Source organism: Pseudorca crassidens, chromosome 10 (genome assembly GCF_039906515.1).
Source record: "Pseudorca crassidens isolate mPseCra1 chromosome 10, mPseCra1.hap1, whole genome shotgun sequence".
NCBI classification, from domain to species: Eukaryota; Metazoa; Chordata; class Mammalia; order Artiodactyla; family Delphinidae; genus Pseudorca; species Pseudorca crassidens.
Genome location: NC_090305.1, coordinates 13550915 through 13575897, shown reverse-complemented (window position 1 = coordinate 13575897; position 24983 = coordinate 13550915). Strand labels below are relative to the sequence as shown.

General features: G+C 38.4%; 1 protein-coding gene across 3 annotated transcripts in view; it reads left to right on the top strand.

The window, feature by feature from the left end:
• Positions 1 to 24983, top strand: part of NUP153 (nucleoporin 153) — a 74068-nt gene that overhangs the window by 2786 nt on the left and 46299 nt on the right. For 2 of the 3 annotated variants that reach the window (XM_067752070.1, XM_067752069.1), the window contains exon 2: positions 17443 to 17668. Coding sequence is in view for 1 of the 3 variants with exons in the window: in XM_067752069.1 (XP_067608170.1) it covers positions 17443 to 17668 (226 nt within the window). In the remaining 2 variants the exon portion in view is untranslated. Of the gene's footprint in view, positions 1 to 564; positions 690 to 17442; positions 17669 to 24983 lie in introns of all 3 variants that reach the window. The other variant, XM_067752071.1, reaches the window with a different exon arrangement.

The following is a 24983-nucleotide window of genomic DNA, read 5'->3' as shown; positions in this document are numbered from 1 at the left end:
TTGTACTAATGTATTTTGGTTAAATGTCCAGTGGTTTCTGGGCAAAAATGAAGTTTTTGGGTTGTGTAGTAGAGGCTTGAAAGAAGAATGAGCGATCTGGCACTGTTAGTTGATGGATGTTTGCCATTGCTTGTCAGGCCAACCAGCTTGTGCAGTCATGCAGTACCTGCGACTTTCGCATGTGTTCGACTGACTTGTAATTTCCTGTTTTGACTTATTCTGGTTTAGCTCTGCTGAGGTATATCTAAAGTTCACATTTTTTTCCTATTAACTTCTGATCTTTAAAATGGCATCTTGCTTCAAGCTGTGGAGACAAGAATCCATTGTCTTATTCAGCTAACTGAAGGGTAGTAACTTAAGAATTGTAGAAGCAAAAATGAAGAACAGCACCAAATGATTAAGTTGATCATCTTCACTTGCCTTCTTTCCTACCCCCTAACTCTTAGCCCAGATGCATTTAGGAAATGGTATCATTTTGCTAGTGGGAGTGAACAGGTCAGTAAAGAGAATGTGCTTAGTTCTTGTCACCTGTTCAGTCTCCTTTCCCCTTTCCTTTTTGTGCAGATTGTCAGGCCCAGAAAGTCAGCTCTGGAGAGGTCAAGCTGCTTTTCTTAATAGCCACCACAAAAAACTTGAGCCCATGGGCAAACCAGAACCTTGCCTCTGGAAGAATCTACTGCCACCTCCTGGTGAGAAGGGAACTACTTATTTTTGCCCTTTTTTGGGGGGTGTGCTTCAGAGGTGTTGTCTTCTGGTTTGGAGCTAAGGGAATCCACTCATTTTATCTTCCTAGATACAGTTTGTCTTACAAGTCAGTTTCTGCATTTAGCTATTTTTAAAAAAGGGGGGGAGGAAACCCCTTTATCTATTCAGTAGCTGAAATCAGGAGTCTGCAAACGTTTTCTGTAAAGGACCATATAGTAAATATTTTAGGTTTTGTTGCTGCAGGTTCTTTGTTCTGTTTTTATAACCCTTTAAAAAATGTAAAAATCATTCCTAGCTTGCCGCCTGTATGAAAACAGGCTGAGGGCTGAATTTGGTCCACAGACGGTGGTTTGCCTAATCTTGGTTTATATGATAGTGTAGTTTTTTTTGTTGTTTTGGTAGCTTCTGTATGATACTTTGTCCCAAATAACTATGTCCTGCTTGGATTCTGATGGCAAAAGAGTGTTCTCAGTTTTGAAAAGGAGGGATATTTAATGGCTGAATACTTAACTCATTCCAGAAGTCTCTGAGTAGTTTTGACTTTTATTTTATCTTTATTTGCTTTATCCTAGATGTTTAATTAATACTGTTAGTGAAAACAGAAATGGAAATAGTTGATAGGAAAAAAATGTGCTGTAATACAGTCAGGGCCTCTGGATTTGAATCCCTATTCTGCCAGAACTTGGACAAGTTCTCTCTGCTTAATTTACTCATCTGTAAAGTGGAAATGGTTGGGAGGGGTTAAATGAGATAATATAAGGAAAGCTCTTAGAACAGAGCCTGGCATATAGAGTAAGGACTCATTTGAAATTGTTGTGATTAAGTAGAACCTTTTGATTTAAATGTTTTATCGTCTCTGAATTTTGCTGCCTCTTAGTAGAGGTATTTTTTTTTTATGTACCAAAGTTCAATCTTTTATAGGTTTGTACTAGATTTAAAAACTTGTTTTCTGAGTGATGAGGCCAAACCTTTAAACTACCTTAAACTGCGTAAAAATACATTATTTTTAACATGTTCCTCATAGAAATGCCTGTCATTTAAGTGTATAAGAAAATAAATCCAAGTGTTAAATTATTTAATGCATAGTAGGTTTTTTTGTTTGTGATGAGAGGCCCTTGTGTGTGATAGTTTATCAATTTACTCACCAGTTTTTCAGATAATGACAAAAAAGCCCAGGTGTTGTCTCCATTTCCTGGAAAGTCCTTTGATAAGGCAATTACCTATTACTTGAAGTAGAATGGTCTGATGTCACTAATTAAAACCATTTCATTAGGCACAGAATATTATTGGAAAGATGTGATGACCTTGTATTTTCAAAAATGTTTTATTTGTAGCTACTTGGCTAATGGTCATGGTTATTTTATATATATATATATATATTTCCCTTTTAGATAACTGTTTTTGTTTTTTTAAGATATTTACTGGACTATAATTGCTTTACAATGTTGTGTTAGTTTCTGCTGTATAACAGGGTGAATCTGCTATATGTATACATATATCCCCATATCCCCTCCCTCTTGCGCCTCCTTCCCACCCTCCCTATCCCACCCCTCTAGGTGGTCACAAAGCACCGAACTGATATTTCCCTGGTGCTATGTGGCTGCTTCCCACTAGCTGTCTGTTTTACATTTGGTAGTGTGTATATGTCCATGACACTCTCTCACTTGGTTGCAGCTTCCCCTTCCCCCTCCACGTGTCTCAAGTCCATTCTCTACGTCTGCGTCTTTATTCCTGTCCTGCCCCTAGGTTCATCAGAACCTTTTTTTTTTAGATTCCATGTATATATGTTAGCATGCGGTATTTGTTTTTCTCTTTCTGACTTACTTCACTCCGTAAGACAGACTCTAGGTCCATCCACCTCACTACAAATAACTCAATTTCATTTCTTTTTATGGCTTAGTAATATTCCACTGTATATATGTGCCACATCTTCTTTATCCATTCATCTGTCAATGGACAATTAGGTTGCTTCCATGTCCTGGCTATTGTAAATAGTGCTGCAATGAACATTGTGGTATATAACTCTTTTTGAATTATGGTTTTCTCAGGGTATATGCCCAGTAGTGGGATTGCAGGGTCATATGGTAGCTCTACTTTTAGTTTTTTAAGGAACCTCCATACTGTTCTCCATAGTGGCTGTATCAATTTACATTCCCACCAACAGTGCAAGAGGGTTCCCTTTTCTCCACACCCTCTCTAGCATTTATTGTTTGTAGATTTTTTGATGATGGCCATTCTGACTGGTGTGAGGTGCTACCTCATTGTAGTTTTGATTTGCATTTCTCTAGTGATTAGTGATGTTGAGCATCTTTTCATGTGTTTGTTGACAATCTATATCTTCTTTGGAGAAATGTCTGTTTAGGTCTTCTGCTCATTTTTGATTGGGTTGTTGTTTTTTTGATACTGAGCTGCATGAGCTGCTTGTATATTTTGGAGATTAGTCCTTTGTCAGTTGCTTCATTTGCAAATATTTTCTCCCATTCTGAGGGCTGTCTTCATCTTGTTTATGGTTTCCTTTGCTGTGCAAAAGTTTTTAAGTTTCATTAGGTCCCATTTGTTGATTTATGTTTTTATTTCCATTTCTCTAGGAGGTGGGTCAAAAAGGATCTTGCTGTGATTTATGTCATAGAATGTTCTGCCTGTGTTTTCCTTTAACAGTTTTATAGTGTCTGGCCTTACATTTAGGTCTTTGATCCATTTTCAGTTTATTTTTGTGTATGGTGTTAGGAAATGTTCTAATTTCATTCTTTTACATGTAGCTGTCCAGTTTTCCCAGCACCACTTATTGAAGAGGCTGTCTTTTCTCCATTGTGTACTCGTCTCCTTTATCAAAGATAAGGTGACCATATGTGTGTGGGTTTATCTCTGGGCTTTCTTTCCTGTTCCATCGATCTATATTTCTGTTTTTGTGCCAGTACCATATTGTCTTGATTACTGTAGCTTTGTAGTACAACTTGAAGTCCAGGAGCCTGATTCCTCCAGCTCCGTTTTTCTTTCTCAAGATTGCTTTGCCTATTCGGGGTCTTTTGTGTTTCCATACAAATTGTGAAATTTTTTGTTCTAGTTCTGTGAAAAATAGCAGTGGTAATTTGATAGGGATTGCATTGAATCTGTAGAGTGCTTTGGGTAGTATAGTCATTTTCACAATGTTGATTCTTCCAATCCAAAAACATGGTATATCTCTCCATCTGTTTGTATCATCTTTAATTTTTTTCGTCAGTGTCTTATAGTTTTCTGCATACAGGTCTTTTATCTCCTTAGGTAGGTTTATTCCTAGGTATTTTATTCTTTTTGTTGCAGTGGTAGATGGGAGTGTTTCCTTAATTTCCTTTTCAGATTTTTCAACATTAGTGTATAGGAATGCAAGAGATTCTGTGCATTAATTTTTTTAATTAATTAATTTATTTATATTTTTGGCTGTGTTAGGTCTTCGTTGCTGCACGCGGGCTTTCTCTAGTTGTGGTGAGTGCAGGCTACTCTTCATTGTGGTGCGCGGGCTTCTCATTGCGGTGGCTTCTCTTGTTGCAGAGCATGGGCTCTAGAGCACAGGCTCAGTAGTTGTGACGCAGAGGCTTAGTTGGTCTGCAGCATGTGGGATCTTCCCGGACCAGGGCTTGAACCCGTGTCCCCTGCATTGGCAGGCAGGTTCTTAACCACTCTGCCACCAGGGAAGCCCCTGTGCTTTAATTTTGTATCCTGCTATTCTACCATATTCATTGATTAGCTCTAGTAGTTTTCTGGTAGCATCTTTAGGATTCTCTATGTATAGTATCATGTAATCTGCAAACAGTGACAGTTTTACTTCTTCTTTTCTGATTTGGATTTCTTTTATTTCTTTTTCGTCTCTGATTGCTGTGGCTAAAACTTCCAAAACTATGTTGAATAATAGTGGTGAGAGTGGGCAAGCTTGTCTTGTTCCTGATCTTAGCGGAAATGGTTTCAGTGTTTCACCCTTGAGAACAATGTTGGCTGTGGGTTTGTCATATATGGCCTTTATTATGTTGACATACGTTCCCTCTATGCCTGCTTTCTGGAGAGTTTTTATCATAAATGGGTGTTGAATTTTGTCAAAAGCTTTTTCTGCATCTATTGAGGTGATCGTATGGTTTTTATCCTTCAGTTTGTTAATATGCTGTATCACATTGATTGATTTGCGTATACTGAAGAATCCTTGCATTCCTGGGATAAACCCCACTTGATCATGGTGTATGATCCTTTTAATGTGCTGCTGTATTCTGTTTGCTAGTATATTGTTGATGATATTTGCATCTATGTTCATCAGAGATATTGGCCTGTAGTTTTCTTTGTTCGTAACATTTGTCTGGTTTTGGTATCAGAGTGATGGTGGCCTCATAGAATGAGTTTGGGAGTGTTCCTCCCTCTGCTATATTATGGAAGAGTTTGAGAAGGATAGGTATTAGCTTTTCTCTAAATGTTTGATAGAATTTGCTTGTGAAGCCATCTGGTCCTGGGCTGTTTGTTGGAAGATTTTTTTTTTTTTTTTTTTTTTTTTTGCAGTACGCGGGCCTCTCACTGTTGTGGCCTCTCCCGCTGCGGAGCACAGGCTCCGGACGCAAAGGCTCAGCAGCCGTGGCTCACGGGCCCAGCCGCTCCGTGGCATGTGGGATCCTCCCGGACCGGGGCACGAACCTGTGTCCCCTGCATTGGCAGGCGGACTCTTAACCGCTGCACCACCAGGGAAACCCTGTTGGAAGATTTTTAATCACAGTTCCAAGTTCAGTGCTTGTGATTGGTTTGTTTATATTTTCTATTTCTTCCTGGTTCAGTTTCGGAGGGTTGTGCTTTTCTAGGAATTCCAGGTTGTCCATTTTATTGGCATATAGTTGCTTGTAGTAATCTCTCATGATCCTTTGTATTTCTGCAGTGTCAGTTTTTACTCCCCCTTTTTCATTTCTAATTTTATTGATTTGAGTCTTCTCCCTTTTTTCTTGATGAGTCTGGCTAATGGTTTATCAGTTTTGTTTATCTTCTCAAAGAACCAGCTTTTAGTTTTATTCATCTTTGCTATTGTTTCCTTCATTTCTTTTTCATTTATTTCTGATCTGATCTCTGTGATTTCTTTCCTTTTGCTAACTTTGGGGTGTTTTTGTTCTTCTTTCTCTAATTGCTTTAGGTGTAAGTTTAGGTTGTTTATTTGAGATTTTTCTTGTTTCTTGAGGTAGGATTGTATTGCTATAAACTTCCCTCTTAGAACTGTTTTTGCTGCATCCCATAGGTTTTGGGTTGTCGTGTTTTCCTTGTCATTTGTTTCTAGGTATTTTTTGATTTCCCCTTTGATCTCTTCAGTGATCTCTTGGTTATTTAATAACGTATTGTTTAGCCTCCATGTGTTTGTGTTTTTTACAGTTTTTTTCCTTTTATTGATAACTAGTCTCATAGCATTGTGGTCAGAAGAGAAACTTGATATGATTTCAGTTTTCTTAAATTTACCAAGGCTTGCTTTGTGACCCAAGATATGATTTATCCTGGAGAATGTTCCATGAGCACTTGAGAAGAAAGTGTATTGTTACTTTTAGGTGGAATGTCCTATAAATATCAATTAAGTCCATCTTGGTTAATGTATCATTTAAAGCCTGTGTTTTCTTACTTATTTTCATTTTGGTTGATCTATTCATTGGTGAAAGTGGGGTGTTAAAGTCCCCTACTGTTATTGTGTTACTGTCCATTTCCCCTTTTATGGCTGTTAGCATTTGCCTTATATATTGAGGTGCTTCTATGTTGGGTGCATAAATATTTACAATTGTTACACCTTCTTCTTGGATTGATCCCTTGATCATTATGTCGTATCCTTCTTTGTGTCTTGTAATGGTCTTTATTTTAAAGTCTATTTTGTCTGATAATGAGAATTGCTACTACAGCTTTCTTTTGATTTCCATTTGCATGGAATATCTTTTCCATCCCCTCACTTTCACTCTGTGTGTGTCCCTAGGTCTGAAGTGGGTCTCTTGTAGACAGCGTATGTATGGGGTTGTTTTTGTATCCATTCAGCCAGTCTGTGTCTTTTGGTTGGAGCATTTAATCCATTTACATTTAAGGTGGTTATCGATATGTATGTTCCTATTACCCTTTTCTTAATGTTTTGGGTTTGTTTTTTAAATCTTTTCCTTCTCTTGTGTTTCCTGCCTACAGAAGTTCCTTTAGCATTTGTTTTAGAGCTGGTTTGGTGGTGGTGAATTCTCTTAACTTTTGCTTATCTGTAAAGGTTTTAATTTCTCCATCAAATCTGAATGAGATTCTTGCTGGGTAGAGTAATCTTGGTTGTAGGTTCTTCCCTTTCATCACTTTAAATATGTCCTGCCACTCCCTTCTGGCTTGCAGAGTTTCTGCTGAAAGATCAGCTGTTAACCTTATGGGGATTCCCTTGTATGTTATTTGTTGCTTTTTCCTTGTTGCTCTTAATATTTTTTCTTTGTATTTAATTTTTGATAGTTTGATTAATATGTGTCTTGGCCTGCTTCTTCTTGGATTTATCCTGTATGGGACTCTGCGCTTCCTGGACTTGATTGACTATTTCCTTTCCCATGTTAGGGAAGTTTTCAATTATAATCTCTTCAAGTATTTTCTCAGACCCTTTCTTTTCTTCTTCTGGGACCCCTGTAATTTGAATGTTGGTTCGTTTAGTGTTGTCCCAGAGGTCTCTGAGACTGTCCTCAATTCTTTTCATTCTTTTTTTTTTTTTTCATTCTGCACTGCGGTAGTTATTTCTGCTCTTTTATCTTCCAGGTCACTTATCCGTTCTTCTGCCTCAGTTATTCTGCTATTGGTTCCTTCCAGAGAATTTTTAATTTCATTTATTGTGTTGTTCATCACTGTTTGATTGCTCTTTAGTTCTTCTAGACCCTTGTTAAGTGTGTCTTGTATTTTCTCCATTCTGTTTCCAAGATTTTGGATCATCTTTACTGTCATTACTCTGAATTTTTTGGGGGGTAGGTTGCCTAGTTTGTGTTCATTTATTTGGTCTTGTAGGTTTTTACCTTGCTACTTAGTCTGTAATATATATATATATATATATATATATATATTTTTTTTTTTTTGGGTGGTGCTGTATTCCTGTCCTACTGGTTGTTTGGCCTGAGACATCTAGTGCTTGAGTTTGCAGGCAGTTGGATAGAGCCAGTTTTTGATGCTGAGATGAGGACTTCCGCGAGGCCTCACTCAGATTGATATTCCCTGGTGTCTGAGGGTCTCTGTTAGTCCAGTGGTTTGGACTCAGAGCTCCCAACCACAGGAGCTCAGCCCTAACCTGTGGCCTGGGAACCAAGATCCTGCAAGTTTTGTGGCACGATAAAAAAAAAAAAAAGAGAGAGAGAGAGAAAAAGGAGCACTACAGTATCAAAGAATAAAAAAGAAAATAAAATTAGAAAGATAAAAAATATATTAGGAAAAATAAAACTGTAGTTGAAACAACTGCAGCAAGTTAAAATAAAACTACAACAGAAAAAAGAAAAAAAGGGGGGGGCAACAAACCAAAAGGAGAGAACAATAACAAGGTATAAAGAATAAAATAAAATTAGAAAAATAAAAGATTTATTAGGGAAAATAAAAATATAAAAGAATCGGAACAGTGAATCAACAAGGTAAAACAGAACCCCAATCTAAAAGAGGAAAAAAGAAAATAAAAAAGCGTTGGCTATGGGAGTCAAAAAAAGCTTGGCGGAGTTTAGGCGGGGGTGGAACTGAGTCAGGAGCAGAGTTTAGCGTTGGGCAGGGCCTAGGCAGGGTGACTGTTCAAGCGTGGGGCGGGGCCTCTGCTTAGGACCTGCTTGGAAGGGGTGAGGCAGCACCTCCAAAGGAGGGCCTCCAGAGTGTGGAGTTCCTAGGGCCCTGGTTGAGGGTGTGTGGGAGGGGTTTAGGCCCAGCGCATTGGAAGGGGTCTCAGAGTGGATCTCTGAGGGCAGAAGTGGGGCCCTGGGTGGGGGGGCAGGGGCGGGGCTTGGGCTCTGCGTGGCAGGAGAGACTCCGAGGGCAGAGGATTAGGCCTGGGAGCCCAGCAGGCGTCCTGGTGCCCAAGTGGACAGGGAGAGCACGGGCCCTGTTCCCTTCCGTTCCTTTGTGCCCCTTCCGTTCCTTTGTGCCCCTCCCGTTCCTTTGTGCCCCTCCCCCACCGTCTCCCCCGTAGCCACTGGACCCCTAACCGGTGTGGGTCCTGCTGCTGTAGGAACCCCTCCCTTCCCGTAGCCACACTTCAGGGGTGCCGGTCCCAGAGTTGCGGCCTTTACTTTTGCTCCCCCTTCCCTCCCTCCTAGTCCCTCAGGACCCATGCAGCTGGAGGGGCCCTTGGTGGGCAGAGGATCAGGCCCGGGATCTCAGCAGGCTCCCAGGGGCCCAAGTGGGCACGCTCCCTTTTGATCTTCTGCCCTCCCAGTGGTTCCCCAATTTCCCCCTTCGGGCGTGGGATCCCTTCCCCTCCCCCAACCGCCCCTCAGGGGCGCCAGTCCCATCCAGCCTCCACTTCTCCTCTGCCTTCACTCTCCCCACGCCCCCTGTCCTACCTGGTCGCTGGGGGTTCTTCCCGTGTCTGTGGTTCCCCACTGGTGCCTGGTAGGTGCCCTAGTGGTGAGGAGACACGAATTCTGCGTCCTCCTAGTATGCCATCTTAACTCCGCCCTCTCTGTAATATATTTTTAAAGGATTCTTCTGTGTTGCTAAGCCCAGTTGAAAGTCTTGCTACCAGATACAATTTACTGTGTTTACTGTTGGAAAAAGGATGGTAGAACGCCTCTTCCGTCTAAAGATATTTCAGCTTCCCTACCCCTTTGCTTGTGACTTAAGAATAAACTTTAACACCCAATTTTCAAACAGACTGTGAAAGGAAAGTGACAATATCTTGTAGATAACTTTTAGTGGATTAAGTTGCTTTAGGCTTTTATTGTGTCTCCTATTGCTAGTTTGAAAGGTCTCTTAGGGACTCCTTTTCTTGTCCTTGTTGTTTGATTACTGTTAATTATCTATTAATACCACCTCTATAATGTAGATCTCTAAAAATAAGAGACTAAGCCAGGTCATGTTTCTCCTTCCTGAATTAGTGTTAGTCTTAAAGGACGTTGAAAATTGTGGCCGGTTGTAATTTAAAATTTTCTTAGCTACAATAACTATTATGCTCATGTTTTGTTTTTTTAAATTAATTAATTAATTTTATTTTTGGCTGCGTTGGGTCTTTGTTGCAGCGAGTGGGGGCTACTCTTCATTGCGGTGGCTTCTCTTTGTTGCAGAGCGTGGGCTCAGTAGTTGTGCCTTGCGGGCTCTAGAGCACAGGCTCAGTAGTTGTGGCACATGGGCTTAGTTGTTCCGCAGCATGTGGGATCTTAACAGACTAGGACTCAAACCCATGTTCCCTACATCGGCAGGCAGATTCTTAACCACTGTGCCACCAGGCAAGTCCCTATGCTCATGTTTTTTGAGTTTATCTCTTGATGTTGAGAAGAGAAATGAAAAGTATGAGGAATGGATTTTACGTGGCTAGAAAGATTTGGACTGGGTGGTTAGGAGAAACTTGGCTGCTAAATGACTATCTGTAGGTTGTAAAATGTGACAAATAATAGCTTAGGTTAAATTCAGATTATTGAAACTAGATTCAGTATAACTGCATTAGAATTTGAATACTTTATAATAGAGATGCATTGTTAAAATAAGTAATGTTAGAATGGATATATTAAAAAGCTGAAACTAACTGAAAGATTAGAATGGCATCTAGGTTTTTACTATTTAGTGTTTAAGTTTTTTTATATTTATAATTAGATATTCTTTAAGTCTCATGTGAAGTCTTGGGTTCTTAGCCCTTGTTCTTCACTTGGGCTTGGATGGAGCAGGGGGAAAACTGATTAGGGAATCTATATGAAATGAGACTTCCAGGAAGTGTGGAGAGACTAGTGATACGGGAGTTGAGTGGGTAAGGAGAGAGTTCACAGGCCCCTGGAAGAAAACTGAGAGTCAGTGACAAGCTTCAACAAAATAAAGGCAGCCGAAAGAACAGACAGAAATCAAAACAGCAGTGTATTCTGGGAGAATAGGGCTTCAGAACCTTAAAACTGAAGATGGGTTATGTTTGATATTTATAGTTAGCAATCCCGTAAAGTTTACATGAGAAAGATTTTATAATCTGAATACTGCTATTTAGTAGAGGGTAATGTGAAGAAAGGAGAGTTGAGGGAATTCCCTGGTGGTCTAGTGGTAGGGCTCTGTGCTCTCACAGCTGAGGGCCTGGGTTCAGTCCCTGGTCGGGGAACTAAGATCCTGCAAGCGACACAGCGTGGTGCAGCAAAAAAACAAACAAAAAAACAGTTGAATAGAACTGAAGTCAAAACTCAAGTAAACTAATAGGAATAGAGAGCATTATATAAGAAGAAGGAAGGCTATATAGTATTTATAAGGAGAGGTGTCTCTGGTTATTACGATATTACAAATTGGTGAGACGATATACAGGAATTTTTTTTCCATTACAAATGAGTTCTGAGTTAGGATTGTAGAAGAGCCTTGCCCCACCTCAGCCTTTTTCATTAACCCTTGAACTCAGGTTAAATGAAATTTGAAAAGCTAATATATTCACAGTACCTTACAGATTGGATGTGCTTGATATGTGTATAGTATTGAATTTACTTCTGGCCCCCAAATTGAGTATTTATTCTAGATCTCAGTGACATTTTGATAGTGTTTTTGTTGTGAGGTGTTTTGTTTTTGTTTTGTTTTTGCCATGTTTGCCAAATGAAGAACCCTTAGTTCTTGAGGATAAAAAAAGTCCAATCATTTTAATCAGTCCAGGTTTAAAGATTCACTCCTGTAATCCTTGAATTTAACTTCATTACTTAGGATCATCTGGTGTAGACTTTGCTTTGGCTACGAGGAGTATTTTAAAGATTTTAATGCCCCATTTGTTTTGTTGCTTTTTCTGATAAGCCCTTCATTAATTTTTATTTCTTTGACTACTTTTCTGCTTCTCTTCATTTAGTTGGCTTTGTGGTATTTATCATTCCAGAGGATGGTTCAGTTTTCCCATGCTCTTGGCTAACTTCACAAGTTGTTTTTTGGAGGAAGGACTATTAGTGTGGCAACAAAAATAATATTTGTTTAAGTTGAAGCTGTTAGACCAAGCAAATGTATTATTTTTTTTTTGAATTCTAGGATTATTGATGTCCTTTTTTGAAACTTGCCACAGCATATTCGTATGTGGGAATAAAAAGCTGGTTGACTAGTGCAGCTGTAGAAAATTAAAATCATGCACCAGCTAATCTGCACACTGTACAGACCTGTTGCCTACCTTCACAGAGCTGATCCTCCAGGGGAGGTGATAGACTGTGATTACCATCCCATATGACAGATTGCCTGTAGGAAGTACAGGGTGCTGTTGGTGCATGTAAGTGAGTGACTGTCCTAGACTTGGAGGATCAGAGAAGATTTTCTGTAGGAAAACTTAAACATCAAGTTACAATGATGGCAGTTATGCTTACCACTGAAGCCTGTGGAAGTGGAGAGAAAGCTATTCTGGTAAAGTAGGATTTGAGTATTCACTGCTTAGTAGACCTTTACTTAGTGTACCTCTTTCCCCCGCAAGGTTGGTTGGTTTGTTTGCTTGCTTATTTATTTATTTATTTTTTTGCAGTACGAGGGCCTCTCACCGTTGGGGCCTCTCCCGTTGCGGAGCACAGGCTCCGGATGCGCAGGCTCAGCCGCCATGGCTCACGGGCCAGCCGCTCCGCGGCATGCGGGATCTTCCCGGCCTGGGGCACGAACCCGTGTTCCCTGCATCGGCAGGCGGACTCTCAACCACTGGGCCACCAGGGAAGCCCTGCTTGATTATTTTTAATATCACAAAACATTCTTTCTTCAAGTCCATATAGGAAGCTGATTTGCCCCATTCCTGTAAAGACCTGAAGCGTATTATCTCAATAACTCTTGAAAAGATAGACCTTCTTTGGTGATTGTAAAAGGAACCTTTTCTTCCATAAGAAAACTATTTTTCCCCCTTTTCTAGCTTCCTTCACTTTTTCTCAGTTTTCCATTAGTGGCTGAAGTGCTTTGAAACTCATAAAAATTGCCCGCCAGGGAAGTACTTCTCCAAATCTATATGATAGACAGGGTCCCTTACATCTTCAGTCTACCCTATTCTGTGCATAATCAGAAGATTTCTCTTCCCTAACAGCTTTTTAAACTTCTAGTATCTGGTAGTGGGTTATTTACTATAAATAAGCATGTTAAGTCTTTAACTGGAAATAAAAGAGATTCAAAGGTAGCCTTTTATGTTTTACTTTTGTTTACTTCTATATTTGATTTTCAGAATTCATATTATAAAGTAGGTATTTATGAAAGTTGGTATAATGGTATGACATCTTTGATGAGATAATCTCGGAAACAGTTTATTTTGTAGTTAAGTTTATACTCAGGGTTATGTTTATCATGGCCTTAATTGGGAAACTTGTCAGAGTTTTTAGATGATTTTAGTACAGTGGTTCTCAAACTTTAATTTGCGTAAGAATCACCTTAAGAGCTTGTTAAAACAAATGTACATTTCTAACATGCTCTTAGGTGACACCAAACCAAGGCTGCTGGTCTGAAGATTCCAATTTGAGAACCACTTTTTTAGGCTTTTTTATAGTCACTGGATAAGCCACAGAACAAAAGGTTACACGTACATTCTCACACATACATGTACGTGCACACACACATGATTAAAGGGGAATTTTGAAGGATCGAAATAGTTATTTCAGGTCTATCAGGTTTTGCATTTATTAACAGCGTTACGAGAAGCTTGGATGGCACGTGCCAAGGACATTCCTACATGTGAGTCTTTGCACCTTTTGCTTTCTCAGCCTATAATACTTCTCTGCTAGAAACGTACATGGCTCATTTCTCACTTTTTCAGGTCTTTGCATATATAAAACGACTATCCCTATTTTGCTTCCCTTTATTGCTTTATTGCTGCCCATAGCACTGAATCACCATATCATGTGTTACATGTTATACTTATTTGTCTCCCTAACTTAGGATCTAAGCTCCAAGAGGGCAGGAACCTGTTCCCTGTTTTTTATCCCTAGTGTTCTTGCCTGACATGTAGTATGTGATCAATAAGTATAGATTAAATGAAGAAAAGCAATGTTTGCCTTTTACCTCTGTGAGCTAGATAAGATATTAAAATATTCATCAGGGTAAGCCTCTTTCCTGGTCCGTTTATGTACTGTTTTACAGAGATAAAAGTTGGATGTAACTTTTGGATAGTGAGTGCTTCCCCAAGTGTGGTATATGTGTTCCATTGTTGCTAAAGAAGATGAATCTAACTGATACGTGGACTGACTTTTTATTTTTCATGTTAACTAGAAAACAAATTTAACAAGTAAGGACCCAACAGGAAACAGTTCTCCAGATGGTTCAGCTGAAATATCTTTAAGAAAGAGTCTACTCAAAGATATGGTGGTGATTAAAGGAATAACATGCAGGATAGCAGGATACCCAGAGACTAGCAACAGTGGGAAGCTGCTACCATCCCTAGGACTGGATGGATAAAGGGAAGAATCTGTGCAACTGGAGTGGAGGAAGGGCTACCTGGCTGGAGCTGTAGTTTTGGAGAAGGGGCGCTTGAGCAGAGGGAGCACAGGAAGAAAGACTTCTCTTTCCTCCCATACTCTAATATCTAATATCCTCCAGAATCTCTCATGAGCCAATCCAGAAGCCAGTTCGTTGAGACAGCCAGTCAGGAAGATTTTATCGTATAGGAAAAACTGTTTATTAAGAGAAATAAAATAAATAGATAGAAAACCATTAAATAACAGTACAGGTAAAAATCATGGCTACAGTTTGGGAAACACTGGGGAAATAGTTATTAATCCACATTGTATTCAGCACAGTCCACTATAAGATTTGTTTTTCTGATTCATTAAATAGCATTTTAATATTATGATATATTTTAATTATTGTCTGACTAGTGCTCCACATGTATGTTTTCCAGATAACTGAATATTAAGATTTAAGTATACATAATTTTATTCACCTCTTGTAGAGGGATTTCTTCCCTGAATTGTATTGTGATTTCCTGAAATGTATCTAATTTCCTAATCTCTTTAATGAGATTGGTGGTTCTCAAACTATAGCATACATCAGGTTCACTTGGGAAGGTTTGTGAAAACAGGTGAGCCCTGTCTCCTGAATTTAGTAGGGCTGGGGTTGGGCCTTAGGTAATGCAGATATAAATGGTGAAGGGACCACATCTTGGGAACCACTAGTACTAGGGTATACTGAGCTTAATTTAACTTTTCTTGATGACTTAGGGTCATTTACCCTATAGAGGCATATTGAAGTAAGGGGATATTTCTTTTTAATAATGGTTCCAGGTCAATTTTAGCATCTGTATTTAATTTTGTTGTCAAGTGCATCATGCTGTCATTCATTGTGCCATTAGTAATTCCTCTCTCACTGTAATTTTTTAAAAAATTTATTTATTTTATTTATTTATTTTTGGCTGCATTGGGTCTTCGTTGCTGCATGCGGGCTTTCTCTAGTTGAGGCAAGCGGGGGCTACCCTTCGCTGTGGTGCGGGGACTTCTCATTGTGGTGGCTTCTCTTGTTGTGGAGCACAGGCTCCAGGTGCACGGGCTTCAGTAGTTGTGGCCCATGGGCTCAGTACTTGTGGTGCACGGGCCTAGTTGCTCTGCGGCATGTGGGATCTTTCGGACCAGGGCTCGAACCCGTGTCCCCTGCATTGGCAGGCGGATTCTTACCTACTGCGCCACCAGGGAAGCCCTCTCACCGTAATTTTGTACTAAGCTGCTCTGGGCTGAGACTAAATAAATTGGTTACATTTTAGTTTAGAAAAGAGAAGGTCTCCAAGCAAAATTCATGAGTTTCAACGAAGGAGCTTTTTTTTTTTTTAATCCATTTTGACTGTTCAATTTTTACTGATTATTCTCCACAATACCTAATGCTGCCACATAAGTGACCTTTGGTTAAGTACGGTGCTAATTTTAAGTTGTTCTGTACTTGCCTCCTTCAGTGACTAGAGATCACAGGAATCTCTGATACTTTTAGTAGCTAAACCCCTTAGAGGAAGTCTACAAAAGATTTATTTTACACTAAGTTCTTGCTGTAGTGCCTTAACATCGCTTTGTATCAAGTGTGTCTTTTTTTTTTTCTTATTTAAACTGTGTTATGTATTGAAAGCACTTTCAAGTCTTTTGGAATATGGGGAGGGGGTAAATAAATATTTAAATATAAATAATTAGCAAAATAATAAACATGAATGTTTTTATAAATGTTAAATCTTGGAGTAGGTATAGAATCTTTCTTTCCAAAGAAACTAATACTGTGTAACATTGGCATAGAAAAGGGGAACAGTGAATTTGTGTTTTTCATTAGTGAGTATTCTAGGGCTGCTGGCTTCATGTGTTGTTAGAGATCTTACACAATGTAGATCTGTTCAAAGTTTCTGTTTGGAGGAAAAGTAATTACTTTTTTCCCAGTTGTTACCTACAGCTTTTCAGATAATCAGGAAAATACTATTCAAGTGCTTATATCAGAGGTGTCTTCCATCTTTCCTATTGACAGAATTTTTCAAGGCCTCTTTGTCTTGGGTTTGCTTTCAAGGTTCATGTGTTCTGCCTTAACTTTACTGTTTTTTTTTAATGTACCTGCTGATTCATTCTTTCCCTTCCGTGACTTTCTCTCTGAAATCCTATTCTGTGAAGGGAATTGTTGCCTAAAACTGATTACCTCACCCCAGCTTGTTTCTGCTAATTTTTTTTCTCATTAGTAATAAAATTATCAGTGTATGTTTCTGTTAATATTTAGTAAATTGTGAAGTGCTTTCACATTACTTCATTTGATCTTCATTATAATTCCTATCAGGTAATAGTAGGAGAGAGTGTTATTCTTATTTACCTAGAGTAAATCGTAGTACAGCCTGCCAACCCCGAAGTCAATGCTTTTACTCTATCCTAGATATACCACAGCAGTTGTGTTTGTACCTGGGCAAGTTACTTAACTTCATTGTCTCTCTTCATCTGTAAAGTGGCACGGTTAAAACCAATTTCATAAAATTATTGTGAGGATTAAATTGAATAATATGTTTAAACTGCTGAGAACAGTGTCTGTTCTATGATGAATGTTAATAATGCTGGTAGTTGTTATACCACATCTTTTTCTCCCTTTAAAAGTTACTGTAATAAAATAATTGGTTTTCAGGCAACATTTGATATAACAAAATTTTACCATCAAAAAAAAATCTTAGATTATTTCTTGAGTTTATTATGTTGGATTAGTTGTCTTATTGCCTTTTAAAAAAATTCTCATTTGTCTAAATTTTTATTCTTAAAGAATGTGCAATAAAATATTTGAGGAAGCTGTTGAAGGTATTTATTGCTTCTTTTAATATGCTGGGATCAAGATGGATGCCTTTTGTCTGGGATTATAACATTTTAGTGCATATCTTATTACTAAATCTAAAATTTATATTGCTTAGTTGAAGACCTGTGAGTTTTTTAAAGATTAGAATAGTATGGCCATTTGGGACAATTATTGGCTCATGGACATATGCATATGAAAGAAAGAAAAAAGTAGGAATTTTATAAAGTATAGAATTTGTAAAATACATTACGTCAACATTAACTCACGTAACTGAATTTTAGGAAACTTTGTTGGAAACAGTTGTGTTTTGCTTGGTATGGCTTTCTGTAAATAGGTACTTATTTAAAAGATAAATTTCTAAAACTGCCTTACATGTTTTCCCCCCAACAGGGCATTCTCAGCAGGGTTACAGAATCTGTTAAGAATATTGTGCCAGGATGGTTACAAAGATACTTTAACAAGAGTGAAGACGTATGTAGCTGCTCAACAGACACAAGAGAGGTGGCACAGTGGCCGGAAAATAGGGAAGATGACCATATAATATATGCTGATGAGGAGAACCCTAACATTCATGATGGGAGAATCACTCCTGAGCCAACAGTCAGTAATACAGAAGGTAAATGGAATGTGGATATTTTGTTGTGAATGATAGGTTTTCATGCCTTAATTTAAAATATGTTTATGTTACCTGGCTATGGTAAATCTAATTGTGTAGTACAGAAACGATGTTGGAGGAGGGTGATGATCACCTTCAAATTAGAAATCTTTTTTATTTATCAGCTTTTTTGTTTATTAAGGGAGGCTGAAATATATCAGTTGAGGGTGCAAGCTCTGCTGTTAGACTTTGGGTTTGAATTTTCATAACACCAATTGTTAGTCATGTGGCTTTGGTCAAGATAATCTTTGTTCTCCTCTGTACCCTCAGAAGTGGTTTTGAAAAAAGTAAAGTTGAAGCCCTTTGAGTAGGTCGTGGCACTAAAGGAGCAGCGTGGCAGTGCTTCCCACAGCACACGGACTTGGGTATGGTGTCACTGCAGTTGTCTTCTGTCCTCTGCAGCTAGTGCAGCTGGGCCACTTCATTAATCTTACCACTGAGTGACCCTGCATTTTAAATGCTTTTGTGGATCCGTTTATGGCGTTTTTGTGGAGTTTACAAGTATTAAATAGCTTCAGTGTAACCCATGAATGTGACATATTTGGGAATATTACTCTGTCATTTCACTTTATATATTTTTTACAGCTTTAGTGAGATGTACTTCACCTAACAATAGGACTCACCCATTTAAATTGTATAGTTCAGTGGTTTTTGGTATATACAGAGTTGTTCAGTCACCACAGTCAATTTTAGAACATTTTAATCACCATCCTTCCCTCCCCATCACCGCAAAATCCTATACCCATTAGTAGTCCCTCCCCATCCCTACCCCTCCAGCCCTAGGCAACCACCAATCTGTATACTGGACATTTCATATAAATGGAATCATAAAATATGTGGTCTTTTGTAACTGGCTTATTTCACTTAGCATAATGTCTTCAAGGTTCATCCATGTCATAGCATGTATCAGAACTTCCTTTTTATTGCCAGGTAATAGCTCATGGAATGGAGAAACTACATTTTATTTATCCATTCATCCGTTGATGGACATTTGTATTGTTTCTACTTTTGGGGTATTATGAACAGTGCCAGTTTGAGTATTACTATGCACATTTTTGTGTGGATATGTTTTCTCTTGGGTATATACCTAGGAGGAGAATTGCTGGGTCATCTGGTAATTTTACATTTTGAGGAAAAACTGTTTTTCTAAAGTGGCTACACCATCTTACCTTCCCACCAGCGGTGTATGAAGAATGCAATTTCTTTACAACCTCACAAATACTAATTTTCCTTTTTTAAAAAAACATAAATTATACCTATTTTGGTAGACGTGAAGTGGTATCTCGTGTTGATTTGCATCTCCCTGATGACTAATAATGAGCTTATTGAGCTTATTTCATGCTTATTGGCCATTTATACATCTTTGGAGAAATGGCTATGCAGATCCCCCTTTTCCATTTTTAACTGGGTTATTTGTCTTTTTATAGTTGAATTGAAAGAGATCTTCACATATTCTGGATATAAGCCCTTACCTGTATATGATTTGCAAGTATTTTCTCCTATTCTGGCTTCTTGACGGTGTCCTTTGAAGCACAAAATTTTAAATTTTGATGAAGTCCACTTTATCCCTCAAGTATATGTTTCTTTCAGTTTATATATTTTTTCTTTCACTACATGTTTTGACTTATAATTATAAAAATGTTTTTGAACTCTGAAATCTTGTCTTGCCTAAATAATTGATGTGGATATGTGCCTATTAATTTTGGTATACTTAGTAACTTATTTTCCTGCCTGATTTGCTTATAAGGGAAAACTAGTGAGGGTGAAATGGGCTGAAAGAGTGATTCTTACTTGGGAGAAATGGCAAATCTAAGTTTTCTTAGTGATATTCAGTTTGGCTTAGTCTTCAAATCCTTGCTTATTTTTATTAGAGTAACTTAGGGAGTTTTAATATCTGTACTGTTCAAGATTTCTTTCTAATATATTACCAGCAACCATCTTGAGGTTTTATTTGGTAGATCTCTAAGGTGACTGCTTCTATATTGTTCTCTTTTCTGGACATCAAATGGGACCACAGCTTCTTTCTTTCTTTTGACTGGAGACTTTTAGTGTGCAGCAGCATATATCTACAGTGACTGAAACCTTCTTTTGCATCCTAATGAGTATGCTTGTGGGGATTAACTAACTTGAAGAATTTAATTCAGCTGTGAGATTAATGGCGTTTCTCATTTTACATCTGTAAAGTTCTTTTCCGTTTGTATTTTCATTGAAATTATGGAATTAATTCAGTGGTCTGCCAAGGTTAATTCCAACTTGGATTTTATTCATTATATTATTAGGTTTGTAAGGTAGCTTTTCTGTTATGTGTATATTACACACACCTTTGTGAATAACTTCTAAATTTAAATTATTGTGGAAATTTTCAAACTACAAAAGTAAGGAGGATAGTACAATGAACCTCCATGTACCTGTAACCCAGCTTCAAAGACAACGAGCTTATGGCTGACTTTGTTTTCTTTATTCCCACATCTATTTACCTACCTTCTCCGTCTAACTCCCCTGATTATTTAGAAGCAAATTGTGAACAGCTTTCTGATATTAACTTCAAAAACTTGATGGCATTTTCCCTCTGTCTTGTCTAAGAGCTGACTCCTGCTCCTGTCTTAAAATCTGTAAGTTCCAGGCAGTTCTCGTCTCACAATCTGCCTCCACCTTTCTCAAAGTATTTATTCAATAGTTGTAGTCACATGTGTGACTACAGTACTGTTGATAACTCCCCAGTATGGTGAATATAGATCTTACTAGATGTAGCAAATCAGTTTATGTTTACTCTGTGAAACATTACTCTTAAATTTGACAATGCATTCTCAAAACAACTTAGAGGGCTTCCCTGGTGGCACAGTGGTTCAGAGTCCGCCTGCTGATGCAGGGGACACAGGTTTGTGCCCTGATCTGGGAAGATCCCACATGCCGCGGAGCGGCTAGGCCCGTGAGCCATGGCCGCTGAGCCTGCACGTCCGGAGCCTGTGCTCAGCAACGGGAGAGGCCACAACAGTGAGAGGCCCGCGTACCACAAAAAATAACTTAGATATACTTGCTTTTAAAGTAGTGTAAAATTATCAAAAGCTTAAAATAATTTAGATATAACAGTCCTGAGTGTTGTTTACTAAATAGTAATTTCACCACTGTAACTTTTGTATTAATAGTAACTGGAGCTGGAGCGTATAGGACATTCTTCAAATAGCACAGTGCAGTATGACAGTTATAGAATCTGTGGCCCCTTTCAGATCTGTTGTCTGCAACTGTCTGCTTATATGTACCTCCTTGTACTGACTGTCTTAATGATGGTGAGCCATTAGGTGTCTAGATTTCTTCTGCTAGGGTAATGAAATGGATCAGTGAGAAGAACCTCAAATAATGTACCCGTTAGATTTTTATTGATTCAGTAAGAGTTCACGCCTCTGAGAGCCCCACAATGGCATATTTAGTATGCTAGTCAGCAGTAGATTGAAGTTGTAGACTGCATTGGCTGATTGATACTATGTGATCATAGGTGTACTCTTAGAAACTGGGCATTTACGGCTGATGTGAATCTGTAGATGATGTGGCCTTATTTAGTCTTATTATCCCCAAATGCATCCTTTATTGGGCCTGATTTGGAGGTTAAGGAAGCTCTGTAAATATAAAAAACTGGCATTGCTATTAGCAGCATACCTTCCAGTAGAAGTATATCATACTAGATTTCTTTTTTCTCTATAGCTTCTGTATATACTAGATTTAGTAAATGTCTGCCAATATCTAGAAAGTTGTCCTATCACTTTTATCCTATAGGATGAACTGCTGTAGGCATGAGAGAATGGGTAAGTAAAAAGCACTTTTAGGATATAACATACTACAAAGTTAGAATACTTAATACTCTAAGAAACATTTCAGCCTGTATATGTATGAATCCTGACTGCAGAGAAATTGAAATATGATAATCTTTAGATGCCAATAGGTTTAAATGCCAATACCAGTAGATTTCGAAGCTCCAGCCAGTTTCTGTCTTAACTTGAGCAAGCTTGATAAGAAATTATTACATATACATTAAATTCTAATTCCCCATTCCCCCTCCCCCCTGCCCCTGGCAAACACCACTGTAGTTTCTCTATGACTTTGACTACGTACCTTATATGAGTAGAATCATACAGTATTTAATCTTTTGTGACTGACTTATTTCACTTAGCAGAATGTCTTCAAAGTTCATTCACATTATTGTAGCATATATCAGAATTTATTTCCTTTTTAAGGCTGAAGAACATTCACTGTATGTATTTACCACATTTATTTATTCATTCATCTGTTGATGGATGCTTAACGTTACTTCCACCTTTGGCTCTTGTGAATAATGCTGTTAGAAACATGGTTGTACACATCTCTTTGAGACTCTGCTTTCAGTTCTTTTGGATATATACCCAGAAGTGGAATTGCTGGGTCATATGGTAATTCTATTTTTAATTTTTTGAGGAACCACCATACTGTTTTCCACAGTGGCCACACCCATTTTACATTTCCTCTCAACAGTGCACAAGGTTTCTAGCTTCTCCACGTGCATGCCAACATTACTTTCTTTTTTTCTGATAGTAGCTGTCCTAATGAGTGTGAAGTGGTATCTCACTGTGGTTTTCATTTGCATTTTTCTGATGACTAGTGATGCTGAGCATCTTTTCATATGCTTTTGGTTGTTTGTATATCATCTTTGGAGAAATGTCTGTTCAAGTCCTTTGCCCAGTTTTTAATCAGGTTATTTGATTTGTTATTGTTGTTGAGTTATAGGAGTCTTTTATGTGTTCTAGATATTAACCCCTTATCATATATATGATTTGCAAACATTTTCTACCATTCTGTAAGTTGCCTTTTTATTCTTGATTGTGTCTTAGTGCACAAAAGTTAAGTTTTATATAGTCCCACATGTCTTTTTTCTTTTGTTGCCTGTCATATCTAAGAAATCACTGCCAAGACTAATGTCTTGAAGCTTTTCTCTGTTTTTTTTCCTATAAGTTTTACAGTTTGGGGTCTTATGTTAGGTCTTTAAAACAGGTTGGGTTTATTTTTGTATATAGTGTAAGATAAGGGTCCAGTTTCCTTCTTTTGCCTGTGCGTATCCAGTTTTCCCAAGATTATTTGTGGAAGAGACTGCCCTTTCCCCATTCATTGATTGGTCTTGGCACTGTGTCAAGGATCATTTGACCATGTATGCAAGGGTTTATTTCTGGGTTCTCTATTCTTTTCCATTGGTCTACCTGTCTGTCTTTATGCCAGCAGCATACTTTTGATTACTGTTTGGAAATAAGTTTTTGAAATCAGGAAGTGTGAGATCTCCAATGTTGTTCTTTTTCAAGATTATCTTGGTTATAAGTGGTCCCTTGAGATTCCATAAGAACTTTAGGATGAATTTTTCTATTTTGTCAAAAAAAGTCATTGGTTTTTTTAAAGGAATTGCATTGAATCTGCAAATCACTTTGGGTAGTATTGACATTTTAACAACATTAGGTCTTCCAATCTAAGAACATGGGATGTCTTCCCATTTATTACATCTTCTTAAATTTCTTTCAGCAATGTTTTGTAGTTTTCATCATGCAAGTCTTTCACTTCCTTCCTTAGTTAATTCCTGTTTTATTCTTTTTGAAGCTATTAATGATGCAATCATTTTCTTTATTTACTTTTTAGATTGTTCATTGTTAGTGTATAGAAACAAAACTGATTTTTGTATGTTGATTTTTTTTTTTTTTTTTTTTTTGCGGTACGCGGGCCTCACTGTTATGGCCTCGCCCGTCGCGGAGCACAGGCTCCAGATGCGCGGGCTCAGCGGCCATGGCTCACGAGCCTAGCTGCTCCGCGGCATGTGGGATCTTCCCGGACCAGGGCACAAACCCGTGTCCCCTGCATTGGCAGGCGGACTCCCAACTACTGCGCCACCAGGGAAGCCCTGTATGTTGATTTTGTATTCTGCTACTTTGCCGAATTTGTTTATTCTAACACTTTTTTTGGTGGAATATTTAGGGATTTCTGCGTATAAGATATATCATTTGAAAACATAATTTTACTTCTTCCCTTCCAATTTGGATGAATTTAGTTTCTTTTTCTTGCCTTATTACTCTAGCTAGAGTTTCCAATCCTGTGTTAAATAGAAGTGGGGAATGCAGGCATTCTTATCTTATTCCTGGTCTTGGAGGAAAATCAGTCTTTCACCATTAGGTATGATGTTAGCTGTTAGTTTTTCATATATATGGCAAATCTATTGTTCTTTATTTATACTTGGAATATGGAAACCACTGCTTAATATGTCAGTCATCCACAGGCCAGAAATCATGTGTCATGGTGAAACAATAGAAGCATTTTTTAAAATGTGATTTTTCAAGTGACTTTTGACTAAATTATTTTGTAGAATATGGATGGAGATTCTGGGTTCTGTTGTCTTCCTCTGAGAAGTATTGATTCTTGTTTCAGCAAGCAGTTGTTACTGAATGATCATTTTGAACTCTTATATAGTTTTATGTTTTATTAATGTCCATCTGTGGAAAATCTAAGGTGTGTGTTAAGTCCCCTAAGGTGGAGGGATTTAGCCTCCAAACTCTGTCTCCTCTGTGGCTTTTTCAAACTCTGTCTCCTCTGTGGCTTTTTAGGTGGGTTTACAGCAGGTCTTGTTCTAGGACATGGCCCTTGGTCTCAAGGGAAAGCTCTTCTGGTATCTCAGCTGAATGCCAGGGTTATTTAAGGAAGTGTTTATGGGGCCTCTAAATTCTGGCAGTCTTGGAACTTCACTGTCCTCAGCACTGCTTTTTCCCCCTAGCACTGATCAACCTTCTAGTAGCTGTTTTCTCAATTTCATAGCAGCTGCTATTTGGTAAGCCTTAGGTGGTCTTGCTCTGTGTGTGTATAGCCCGTCCACGCTCTGGACACTCCTGTGTAGACTTCTGGAGGCCCCTTCCTGCGTAGTTTTCTACTGTTCAATACCCTTAATTCTGATTTCTGCCTACTGTATTTTGCTTTGACTCCAACTCTCTCTGCCAGGTCTGGAAACGTTCCTAGACAGCTGGGTAGTGATAGGGCTCACTGTGAGTTTTTCTTGTCCGTTTTCTGTTGTCTGAAAGTTAACTACCTCATGTATATTGTCCACTTTTATAGTTACTTACAGTAAGAAGGGCTAGTCTAGGGCCTCACTTATTCCAGCCTAACTGGAAGAGAGTCTTTTGGAAACTTCACAAATGATTCTAAAGTTCTTAAAAATACACCAGAAAATGAATAGAGAAATCCTGAAAAAGAGTAAGGGAAATGTGATGTAAGTCAGAGTAAC